Source organism: Elephantulus edwardii, unplaced genomic scaffold (genome assembly GCF_000299155.1).
Source record: "Elephantulus edwardii isolate Elephantulus edwardi_28Jun2011 unplaced genomic scaffold, EleEdw1.0 scaffold00003, whole genome shotgun sequence".
Classification (NCBI taxonomy): Eukaryota; Metazoa; Chordata; class Mammalia; order Macroscelidea; family Macroscelididae; genus Elephantulus; species Elephantulus edwardii.
Genome location: NW_006399753.1, coordinates 6,787,660 through 6,800,028, shown reverse-complemented (window position 1 = coordinate 6,800,028; position 12,369 = coordinate 6,787,660). Strand labels below are relative to the sequence as shown.

General features: G+C 45.9%; 1 protein-coding gene across 1 annotated transcript in view; it reads left to right on the top strand.

Annotated features, from left to right (window-relative positions):
• Positions 1 to 12,369, top strand: part of KHDRBS3 (KH domain containing, RNA binding, signal transduction associated 3) — a 159,895-nt gene that overhangs the window by 101,986 nt on the left and 45,540 nt on the right. The window contains exon 6 of the mRNA XM_006879269.1: positions 4,056 to 4,251. Within this exon, the coding sequence (XP_006879331.1) occupies positions 4,056 to 4,251 (196 nt within the window). The remainder of the gene's footprint in view (positions 1 to 4,055; positions 4,252 to 12,369) is intronic.

The following is a 12,369-nucleotide window of genomic DNA, read 5'->3' as shown; positions in this document are numbered from 1 at the left end:
AGACTTCAAATTGATTGTGTAACATTATAGGTTCTGTATCTTGGCATCTGCCTAAACACATTTATTCTTTGCCATTGCTGGTTTTGCATGTTTGGGAAATCCAGATTTACAGTTTTTCAATGACTGTGATGAAGATGTAAGAAAGAAGATATCTTTTTTAATATATATAATTAAAGATTAGATAATGACTGTGGAAGATAGAAGGAGAATTGATGCCTTTGAGCTGTGGTGCTGGAGAAGAGTATTGAGGGTCCCATGGACTGCTAGGAAAACAAACAGGTTCATCCCGGAGAGGGTTAAACCAGGCTGCTCCTTAGAAGCAAGGATTCTGAAGCTTCGTCTGACATACTTTGGACATGTTTCAAGGAGGGATCAGTCCTTGGAGAAGGACATCATGCTTGGGAGGATGGAAGGACAGTGCAGGAGGGGAAGACCCTCTATGAGGTGGATTGATTCCGTCACTGGAGTAATCGGATGGGAGTGTGGGAGACAGTAAAATTGGCACAGGACAGAGCAGAGTTTAGGGCTGTTGTACATAGGGTCGCTATGAGTCACAAGCGACTCAACAGCACATATCAACAACAATAATTAAAGACAGGAACAAAATTCATATGGATAAACCTTCTAAGAGTGGGCCTATGTTAAGAGAGGCAAGAATGGATTGAGAAGATACCTTTTTTATATTGAAGTAGTTAGTTTTCTTAGATCAGAATAGTGACTTAAAAAAATTAAACTACATCACCATATCTAAAATCTCTTATCATCAGGAAAAAATGTTTGAGATGAAAAGAAAAGGCAGAGTAGTTATAAAATAATCTAAAACATTCATGCTTTTAAGGATTATTCTATGCCCTATAAAGAATTCTAACAAGTAATTATTAATTTCACAATTTTTAAAAAGAAAATATCTGGATATCATACCAGAAAGTAAAGGTTGTTATCAGTGGGCAGGATGTTTTATATGTGAATGTTGTTTGGAAAAGTGTCCAATGTTATTAATCATGAGAGAAATAAAAAATCAAAACCTCTACGAGATACTGTATTACACAGCTGAAGTATCTTATGTTTTGGTGACTATAAATTGTAACATTTTCTTTGAGAAAGTCCTGACACCAAAGATGCACATCCCTGCACATCTACAAAAATGGTCATAGCCAGATAGGCAGGAGCCAGTGTTACCAAGGAGGAGAAACTAGAATTCGGATACATTACTGACTGAAATGTTAAATGATGCAGCCGCTTTGGAAAACAGCCCATTTAAAGTATGATGAGGCGTTTACCTGTTTAAGAAAAATGGAAGCAAGTGCACATAGAGGCATAGATGAGTGTTCCTGGAACGGTATTCATTACAGCCGGATAGGAAAAGAATCCAGAAGCCTCGGGCGTGGTAAGTAGGAGGCCACAACCTGGTCTGGTCACACAGTGCAGGTGCTATTCAACCATGAGAAGACTGAACTGATGACACATGCTAGAACATGGATTAATCTCTAAACATGACAAGTGAAAGAAACAAGGTAAAAGACCACATCGTGTATGAATTCTTTTGTCTGGAATGCTCAGAAAATGTAAATATGTGTGGACACTTAAGTAGTCTCAAGGCTGCCAGGGGCTGTGGATGTTAGCAGGAGTTTACTGCAGAAGAGTATGAGGGCCTTTGGGGAGGAACAGATGTAGAACACAGGCTAGATTATTCTGTTCTTTGTACAAACACTGAAATGTGTACTTAACATAGCTGGATTTGATAGCGTATACTTTATTCCAAAACAAAATGCATGCGTAGAACTACCCCAGGGCCCAGCAATTCTACTCTTAATGTGTTTACCCTAGTAAATGATCACGCGGGCCAATGTGAGTAGATTCACATATAAAAAAGGAATTCGGTAAAAAAGCCAAGTTGATGCTTTACACAGAAAGTTCTTACAGCTTTGCACTGTGTGTTCAAAAGTTTTGATAAAATAAATGTTGGAGATAAATGAATACTGATAATCCCTCTAGAGTCTTGGAGAGCAGGCAGTGTGCCTTGGCCATCTTTCTATTATCACTGTGTATCTAGAGTAGTCTTCAGTGTGATTAGAAGAATGAGAGAATGAGTGGGTTTTCGAGGCTGGTCAGTGTATATAGAAATGAACCAAAAGAATAAACAAATCTGTCTTGGAAAAAACAAAAAAAAAAAAAAAAAAGAAATGAATTAAGGCAGTTCCCTTAGCCATTTTACGCACCAGCGCCCTCCCAGATACCAACCAGCTGCTTGGACCACAGCACATTCACGGCTCGTTTTTGCGAGGGTGCTGTCAGTTCACAGAGCATTTTCTCACTGGGCTTGTTCTCCAGTGAGTTTCTCTTCCCCTATTATAGTACAGATAGTAAAACTAAACCGGGAAACACTTGGGAGTATACATTCTGAATGTTGTTGGATACTATAATTAAGACATTTGTTTTATTGAGCATCTTTTTAAGCATCAGAACTAAAAAGCAAAGTGTTTGAAAAGCAAACAGCCTTACATTACTCAGATTCATCTTTTGATTTAGAATTTGTATGCTCTCAAAGTTCCTGAAGCAGTGTGCCAGTTACCAGTCATAGGGGACTCTGAATCCTGTGATTATTTGCCAGGGTAGCAAATGTCTCTGCCACGGGCAGTAGGCCACTGATGCTTGCTGGTTTTGCTAACATCAAGGTAGGGAAATGGCTTGGCTGGTGAACAGACATGGCTGAGGCCCCACAGCTTGGATCCCTCACCAGATGGCCTGAGATTATTTGGGGCAAAGAAGTACAGAGATTATAAGAAATTGAAGACAAAGACTAATCCTTCAGTGCAAGTCAAGGATTCGTTCCAAGTTGGCTCTGACTCTTTGAGCGTTGTGGCTGGTTGGGGTTGTATGCACTTTGATGTGAGCCAGTGACAGGAAACCCCTTGTAGGGACTCCTTTCACCTGTCTCTTAAGAATGAGAGTCAAGGGAGCTTGGGCATGTGTCTTCCCAGAAGACCTTCTCCTTGGTGTCCTTTGGCGAAGAGTAGATCAGCTGCTGGTGGGCCCCTGCTATCTGGATCGAACCTCGTTGTTTAATTATTATATTAAGTCAGAACTTCAGCTGTGTGTTTGGGATCCCAACCAAAATCTGGTTTGTTTCTAAAGAAGAGGTAGAGACTGGAGGCTGAGTCTGCCCACGGGCCCTGCTCAGCCCTCTCTGTTCTCTGGCGTAGCCGCAGAATCCCATCCGCATTTCTTCAAGTGATGCTTTCACACTATTGGGGTTTAGCAGAGGTTGAACGATTTCGGATAAAGGCTGGACCACCACTTCCCGTCCTCTGTACGTGGAAGCCTGGTGCTTTATCTGGAGGATGCACAGATGTGTCCAAACGAGTCCGGGAAATAATCGGCACCTAATTAATCGAAGAATAGCATTTTGTATTGTTATGTGTCATCAGGTTGCCTACAGCTCATAGCGGAGACCCTGAGCGCGGCAGCTCTGAAGTCTCTTCTGTCCTGAGTGAGTCTCGCTGTCTCCGACACACCTACACCCATCACCCCAATTACTGTACCAATCCATCTCACTACCAAGAGGAGTCTGGGGTGTTTGGGAAAGCGTGCTTTAGTGTCTCTCGGGTGGATCCGTGGCTGCACTTGCTGAGTGTTGCCAGGCAGTTTTAATGTCTGATCCTCAGTTTCTTGTCTGGATGGTAGGAAGGTAAGATGCACCCCACGGTAGGGGCTGAAGTTGGATGGCATCCTGGCATCGCACACCGAGGTGTCAGGCAGTGCACCCTCCCTGGGTGACAGCTCTCTGTCCTCCTGTCCTGCAGCCAGATGCCCAGCCCCCGTGTTCTCACCTCCGAGTTGTCATGGCCATGACTGTGGCTGCTGGGCTGGCTGTCCCTGTGACACCTCCGGCTCGTGACAGACACCCGGTTCCCTCTTGCTCTCCTGGCTGCTTTGCACGTGGTCTCCTCATTACGGAAACCTGGAGCGTGGATTCTTGCCATGAGTCATTACATGTGCATGGCAGCACGGGACGGGACGTGACGAATCCGGCTAATGGGACCTTGTGTTTACAGGGGAAGGGGAGCAATCACAGCCCGGCCAGTTGCAGTTGGTGTACCCCGAGGGACGCCGACCCCCAGAGGCGTCCTCTCCTCCCGAGGGCCAGTGAGCCGAGGAAGAGGGCTGCTCACCCCCCGAGCAAGAGGAGTGCCCCCAACCGGATACCGGCCTCCACCACCGCCCCCTGCACAGGAGACCTACGGAGAATACGTAAGTGAGAATGCCCACTGCACCCCACTGTGCCTCCCCCAGGGGTCAGACGCCCCACTGCACCCCACCGTGCCTCCCCCAGGGGTCAGACGCACCACTTCACCCCACCGTGCCTCCCCCAGGGGTCAGACGCCCCGCTGCACCCCATCATGCCTCCCTCAGGGTTCAAACTCCCCACTTCACCCCACTGTGCCTCCCTCGGGTCGCAGCCCTGGCCTCCCTGAGTCTTTGAACACCACACCCCCCAATTCAGCAAGCATTCACTGAACGCCCAGGAAGAGCGTGGTTCTGGAGGCGTAGACATGAGTCACATAGGACCTTTCATGGAGCGGGTTAAATCCTAGGTGTGGAAGGTGGATTGGAGCGTGGGGAGGTATGAGACGCACGTCAGAGAGCGACGGGTGACCAGGCTCTCTGAGGACTTGGATCCTGCATTCTTTCATCTTCCTCTCCAGGTTGCCTCTGAGTAATTCAGACATCTTAGAAATAACCGCTTACCTCAAGCAATGCGCTTACCCTTTCAGGCCGTGGTGCCGGAGAGTGGACTCTTGGTGGAGATGCTACTGCGTGAACAAGTCGGAAATGCTGTTATTTTTCAATTAATGCAAATCAGCTAGTTTCTCATTTACTGTTCAGTAATTCTTTGATATGGTTCATTGACTTAGTTAACATAAAAGAAAGAAAATAGAGCCGTGAAAATTGGGAAGAAAATGGATTCTTTTTTAAGAACACCTCCCCTTGGGACTTGTACTGTAACTTTAAGTTTCTGGGAAATAATGACAATCCAGGGCAGATGTTTCCTAGGACCAGGTGAAGGTGACAGAGCAGCAGTACACGAGCCCCTCTTGAAGCAGCAGGAGCAGCGGTAGGGACCAGGTGCGAGAACCCAAGGCCCTCCTGTTTGCTGGTTGAGGGAAACTCTTGCCTGGTGTTGGGACCTCTTTTCCTTTTATGGGATTTTCCCTCATTCCCTGCGCCACAGACGTCCTCTCTGCCTGTGCAGGCTGAACCAGCTCTTCCTCCCAATTGTGGTCTGTTCTCAGGACACACCGGCCTTTGCTCCCACTGTACCCTGTGCCAGGTGCCTTATCTGACCCCCCACCCAGTGTCCTTCTCGACTTGGGCAAGCAGCGGGGCTGGCCGAGGGTCAGCAGGCCCTCCCCCCTGGACATACACGTGTGGAAGGCCAAGGACTCAGCAGCTTTAATCTCTGTCTTGGGCAGGCAGCCTCCTGGGAGCTCAGCGGACTCCATCAAAGGAATAAATCCCTTAGGAGTTCTTATTCAGTCTCTTCCCATTCCATTAGGGAGCTCTGGGGGCTTAGTGTAAGGTGTTGTGCTGTCAACCCAAAGGTCGGTGGTTCAGATCCCCCGACTGCTGGACAGTCTTCTTCCATGCAGTTTACAGCCCCTGAAAACCCGCTGGAGGGTCAGCTGAGAGTCAGTTCCAACTCCACAGTAAAGAGACAGTGCATACAATCCGGTTAGGAAGGGTGCGGCCCCGCTCCCTCCTGTCTCTTTCCTTTTATTCAGATGTGTTCTTGCTGCTGAATGTTCTCAGCAGGCTGATGCTGGTCATCTGCTTGAGTCCTGAAGATTCTGCCTTCCTGAAAGGAGAGGGGGAACTTCTTTAGGTTACACGTGCATTTGAACTGTGTATCCCTGCATCAGCAGTGCCGTTCTTCGCACTGAGCCACCACAGCTCTCCGTAGAGGGGTAGGAACTGTATGTGACTGTCCTTTCTCGAGAGCTGTGGGCCCTTTCGGGCGAAGAGCATGGTCTGAAGCACTGAGCAGGTAGGGGAATCTGTGCCTTTAGGCTCCAAACTCAGACCTGGCTCTGCTCCAGACCCCAGTTGTAGCCCCACCTGCAGTCCTGCCATGGGCTGCCCTGGTCAATGGCCCTGGTCTGTGGCAGAGTTGCACCAGTTCATTCAGGTTTGGAATCTCTACTGAGAACTTGCATGTCCATTCTGGATCTACTCAGTCAGAAACTATATGTTAACAAGATGCATTCGTAAGAATCACCTTCTTATCCCCAAAAGTCTTCTGGGGAACATGTTACCATTATGCTGTAGTTCAGTGTCCCTGGGACGGAAAGGCACATTCTCAGTGGCACGTTGGACCAGGAGGGAGCTCTGCTCTGGGGTCCGTGTTCTCAGTGCCACCACAGGCTGCCCTCTGGGAGCCAGCAGCCCCCTCCGCCAGCATCGTCTTCACATGGCTGAGGTTCAGCGTTAACATTTCACCAGCTTCTTAGGGCAACTCTCGCCTTCACAGAACAGCTCTGAGCCTGCCTTCCCAGCATTGCTGTTGAGAGGCATCAGTTCCACAGAGGAGGTGTTATGTGCCGTTGAGTTGAAACTGATTCTTAGCTGACCCTTCAGAGGGTTTTCAGAGGCTGTAAATCTCACAGGAGGAGATTACCCATCATTCTCCCACAGAGCAGCTGGGAGATTTGAACCCCTGCCTCCAGGATGGTAGTGCATCTCTCCTTACCATTGGGCCCCAGAGCTCCCCGATTCCATAGTCCAGTGGGACAAAGAAAGACAATAAATAGTCTTCTAAGGACACCCACTCTCTTCCCCAAGTTGAGTTACTATTGTGAAGAGTTCAGATTATCAGTGTTCAGACTTTCTCACTGATTTTAGTACTAAGTATTCCAGGGATTACTCATCAAAAATGATGGCTTGAGAAAGAAAATTGGGAGGGAAGATGCTTCCCTGGCTTGTGGAAGCCTGTGCACAGTCCAGGAAGAAGCATCAGGAGCTGTATAGCCAGTGACGTCAGCAGCTGGTCGGGAGTCGTGTGCCTCTCACCTGTCACTGGCTGGTGACAGTGGCTCCCATCAGTGGCACTGCCTTCGGGTTTGCCCTTTTGAGCCTCTGGTCCTTACCTGACCCAGCTTCAAGCCAGCATCTACTCTCAGCTTCTAGTATGTGTGGCTTTGCAGTCTCTACTCTGGCATCTCCTCTGTCACCTGAGAGACCGGAACCTGAAGCTTGGAGGGAGGGACAGCAGACGACTTGAACTTCTGTCCTTTCTCCTTGTGTCTGTTCTTTTGTTCTCCTAGAGATACTTTGAAATTTCAGATGCGTCATCCCAAAGCCATGTCTTGCCCTTCCCTGTCTTTCCCTATTGGGGGCTGAGTACATCCACGGGGACTTTAGATTGTGGGTGTGGATTTAGTACAAGGTAGCCAGGTTAAAGCTCAGCCTCACACAGAGAAACAAAGATCCCTCTATGTAACCAGTGAGAAAGTTGAGACTAGTCTTAGACATGTGACAATGTGTCGTCCACCAAACTTGAATAATCATCAATCAAGTCCGATGCTAAACTACCTGGACGGAGCTCCTCCCTTACCCCGCCCCCTTTACTTCATGATCTTGGTACCTGGTGTAGGGCTTGAGACATGGTGGGTCTTCAGTTAGTGCTCGATGATTGTACAGATATCCTAAAGATTGAATATAAGAAATTGCAACCTTTGAGAACAAGCAACCCTGAAAAAAAAAAATACGAAGCCAGAGGGCTCCTTAGTGGCAAAGATGATGAGATATCATATTGGAGATGTTTTTAGAAGCAGCCAGTCCCTGGAGAAGGACATCGTGCTTGGAGGAGTCGAGGGTCCATGCAGGAGAGGAAGGCCCTCAAGGAGATGGTGGCACAGTGCCTGCAGCAGTAGGCTTTATGCACAGTGGAGGCTTTGGTCTGTTGCACGGAGGATGAAGGGCAGTCAGAACCTGCTCCAGCCCGTTGACAGCATCCCCTGATAAAACTGCCCAGGGACTCCGAGGTTGTATTTTAATTGATAGTAATTTACATATAGCAGCATTATTAGCGTACAGCTGAGCAGTGAGTGATTAGAGGGTTCACGCCTGTGGGGAGCTCTGGTGGCACAGTGGTTAAGTGATTGATAACAGCAGGTCTGCACTTATAACCCACAAACCACCCTGCAGGAAGAAGTAGTTGTTGATTGCCTTCGAGTTGAGCACAGCTCATAGCCCCAGAAGCCACTCTACATCTCTCATTGTTTATCAAAGTTCGCAGTTTCCAGAGCATGTTACTTAGGAAGTGGATGCCACTCCTGCTTCCAAGCCTGTCATGGTACGTTATTGGTGGTATGTGCCATTGAGTTGCCTGTGATGTATAGTGACCCTGTGTACAGCAGCTTTGGACCCTTCCGTGTCCTTAGCCAGTCTCACTAACTCTGACACACCAACCCCCATTGCCCCAGTTACTGTATCAATCCATCTCATCCGAGGTCTTCCTCTTCTGCGCTGTCTGTCCACCCTTCTGAGCATGATGTCCGTCTCCAAGGACTGATCTCTCCTGGCCATGTGCCCAAACTATGTGAGGAAGAGCTTCAGAATCCTAGCCTCCAAGGAGTGACTTGGTTTCGCCTTCTCCAAGACAGACCTATTTGTTTCCTTGACAGTCCATGGTATGTTCAAGACTCTTCTCGAACACCACAACTGGAAGACAAGTTGGCTTCCATAAAAACTGACACCTTTGGGAAGGGGAGGAAATGAAAACCAATGAAGAGATCTACATATTAAGATGTGTAAAGGGAAAGGCAAGGTACGATAAGAGTAATGAAGACTATGAGAGCTTTTGGCAAACCTCTGGAGCAGCTCCTCCTCTCCTCCAGGGCCTCCGTGGGTCAGGGTGGGCTTGGTGGCAGTTAGCTTCAGTGCTATTTTAAAAAAAAAAAAAAAAAGGAAAGCAAAAAAATTATCCACTAGCAAGTTTATGTAATATAGTTTGAGGGGGGAAAGTGGCAGCTGTTGTAACCTTAATAGGAGGTGCAGTGAGAGGGCTCTCAGGGCGTGAATCAGTGACCTGTGTGGTCTTCTACAGTTTCACAAATCCGACTCTGGAGGTCGTAGGGCCACCATAAATCTGTGGGAGCTAGAACCGCCATGGGCAGGTAAATGGAAATTGAGAATTGAAAGGGAGAAAAGAGTTAAACAATAAGAAAGAGAAAAATCCTCAGTATTGCATTTATTAGGCAAAAATTAAAGATGACATAGGGTATGTATATGAATCCCTGGGCAGAGAAATAGTGTTAGAAATGTTGCCTTTAGAGATGTCTTTGACCTCCATTCACAGGAATGGCAGTGTTAGTCCTGCTGAACTTGTTTTGTTAGATCTAACCAATTTAATTGACTTTTCCTTTTAACTTTCATTTAGTATCTGAAGGAAGTCATTATTTCCAGATGAAAAGAAAGCGAAACACATGAGTTACATATTTTTTTTTTTTAAAAAAGGTGGCCAATACTGCTATTCTTTCACATCTTACACAGCTATTTCTTTTTTGTTTCTTTTTTAAGAAAGTATGCAATTAATCCCTAAGATTATCAATACCCTACGTATTATACATACTGAAACAAAAAACAAATCCAACATTGTTTTAGGCTCAAAAACTCATTAAGTGTTAACGTATTTGAATTCTTCATAGTGAAGTTCAATGTCCATTTTAGAAATATCTTTTCTTAGTCTAAGTGGGAAAACCTGAGAGTCCACAGACTGCTTTGTCCAAATGTACCTAATTGAAATTTGACTAGTTTGTCACAAGGTGACCAGGTGAAGATGTGGGTCATTTATAATGTCATCTGCACCAACTTTTCTTCATAAGATCCCTTGTCAGAAAATAATACCCGAAGTGTATACCATCGAGAAGAACATTTGCTGGCAAACAAATCTCTTTGATTATGAGGTGCTTCTCTTTGGAGGAGAGAGTTCCTGTGACGTATGCCAAAGCATTTACCTAGAAGAGGCCGGCCCCTTGTCAACCAGGTGCTCCTTTCCGGGACTACTGGCTTCAAGGATTAGCTCTCAGAGCACATACAATTCAGCTGAGTTACCTTTTCTCCAATAAGAAGAAAGCAGATGATGAATGTGTTTTCTGCCATTTGGATACAAATTGGAGCTCCTGTTCCACTTTTAACTTTTGTAAAATTAGACATAATTACAGTAACTCCTCATTTCACTTTGGAGAGCAAGAAGTACCTCTATACCGAAATGACATTGATTCATTACCTCTGTCCAAATAATGACAGAGCTGACAAATTAATTAGTGGTACGCAGACTCCCTTTGGTGAGAGCACTTTAACGACCCAGAATGTTGGGGTAATTACACAGACAGGCACTCCTGATGCTTCCTGGCAGAACCCTATTTGGGGAAGAATTTCCAGGATGTGACTGATTTGGATAAGTTGTTTATAAAGGTCCATTTAGAAAGAAATGTGAATGACAATAGACGTTTGTATCAGAGGATGGTGCCACATCTTTGAAAGGCCTCCTCTGTCCCCATCACCTCACCCTACAGGTGGTATTTTAATAGTAGCTGCATCTAAACGTCCAGCTCTGATGTGTCTGGTCTCTCTGGACCTTCCTGTGGCCATCGCTTCCTGGATGCCTTGCAGGCACATTGAGTGCAGTCGGGTGTGGCAACGCCAGGCACCTTGTTGTTCCTCAGAGTTCCCCTGTAAGGTGAATGGCAGGCTCTAGCATTTTCTCTCCCCTGGTCTCATTATCTCATTTTCCTGATGTGCTGCATCCAGACAGCAGCCAGGCCTCTCCAGTTCTTTCTTTTCAACAGCTGTGTGGTCTCCAGGTGATGAACATTACACGTTCTTCAGTTAATATGTCCACCCTCATTAATGTGCATCCCCTTCGACCCCCCTTGTCTGACTGATGTCCACCTAGTGCATCTTTTCAACCTTTCACAAATTACACTTATTTTTCTGGACATAGGATTTTCTATTTAAATTTCCACTGCCTTTGTTCACTCTTGTATTCCTAACGCCACGAGTGTGGCACCGGCCCAGTGTGTACTTGGCGTTGGATGGTTAAGATGCTTTTTCTCAAGTAATGGACTCCTATGTGAAAAGAAGAAAGTGAACTTTCTAGTTTGTGAAGACCAGGGACACCGCTGTCCCAGAGAATATGGACAGAAAGAGAATGGCAGGCAGAGAGCTGCAGAAGGTCTTGGTTCCTCTGGGGGGAAGGAGACACTTTTGTATGTGACATCTGAGTCTTCTTGACAGTCCTCCACACTGACCGTCCAGCCTCCTCGCCCTCTGCAGCCTCACCTTGTCCTTTTTCTTCTGTCTAAGCCATTACAGCCTCTTGACGATACAGTTACAGCCCTGGCCGTGAGCTCTGTGGTCCCAGCATGTGCTGTGATATCCACACAAAGTGCCTGCTTGTCTGATCGCTCCTTTGTCTTGTCTTCTTGTCTGTGGAGTCGGGTTCCTTCAGGGCAGGGACTGTGTCTTTATTTTTCTTTTTATATTTGTTTACAGTATCTATCACAGAATTGAGATTTGTAGAGGAACGTGTGGAGGGTAGATAACTGCTTTATTAATACCAGCTAATTTCTCTGTCATGTAAGGGGTCATATAGCATTTCTGAGCTTACGTAATGAAAGAAAACTGAGCATCTTAAGCCAGTTTGAGCAACAGTAACATGGTGTACTGAGTGAGCTAATTTATTTGAAATAAGAAAATATAATTAAATAAGGAGATTATTTTTCTGAGAGGCAGCAGACTTGGTTTCTAATAGTCCCTCAGGTCCTTATTGCCACTGATACGACGCTGTGTTTTTCATCAAATCATTTTCCCTTTCCAGGTGTTTCTTTATCTGTACTATGGGAAGGATGTGTTTCACTGTCCCCTCCTCCCCCCGGACAGCTGGTGAGACCAGATGACGTCCTGATGTTATTTTCCAGCTTGAAGAAAAATTCTGTGATGGGTTAACAGTTACCTGACAAAACTTCTTTGATTTACTTTAACACTGAAAATTCTTTTCCTAATGAGAAACCATATTAAAAATAAAGTAGAAACCCTCATGTCCAAATAAGAGAGAATAAACAGTGTCAGCATAGAAAACAATGAGAGAAACTAGCTAGAAATGAATAGTGGTGAATATTTTAAATTCTAGGCAGTTTTTTGGGGGAGGTGGAAATGACTTTCCAGTGAGCTTCTCCCTCCTTCTTAAATTAAGACTTACTATCTTTCCATCTCTCAAGATGCAGAAGTTAAAATTGTCTTAGAAGTTCTAATTATTCTCTAGCTCATTTAGTTATGGCTACGTCAGCCATCTATTCACAGGGAATG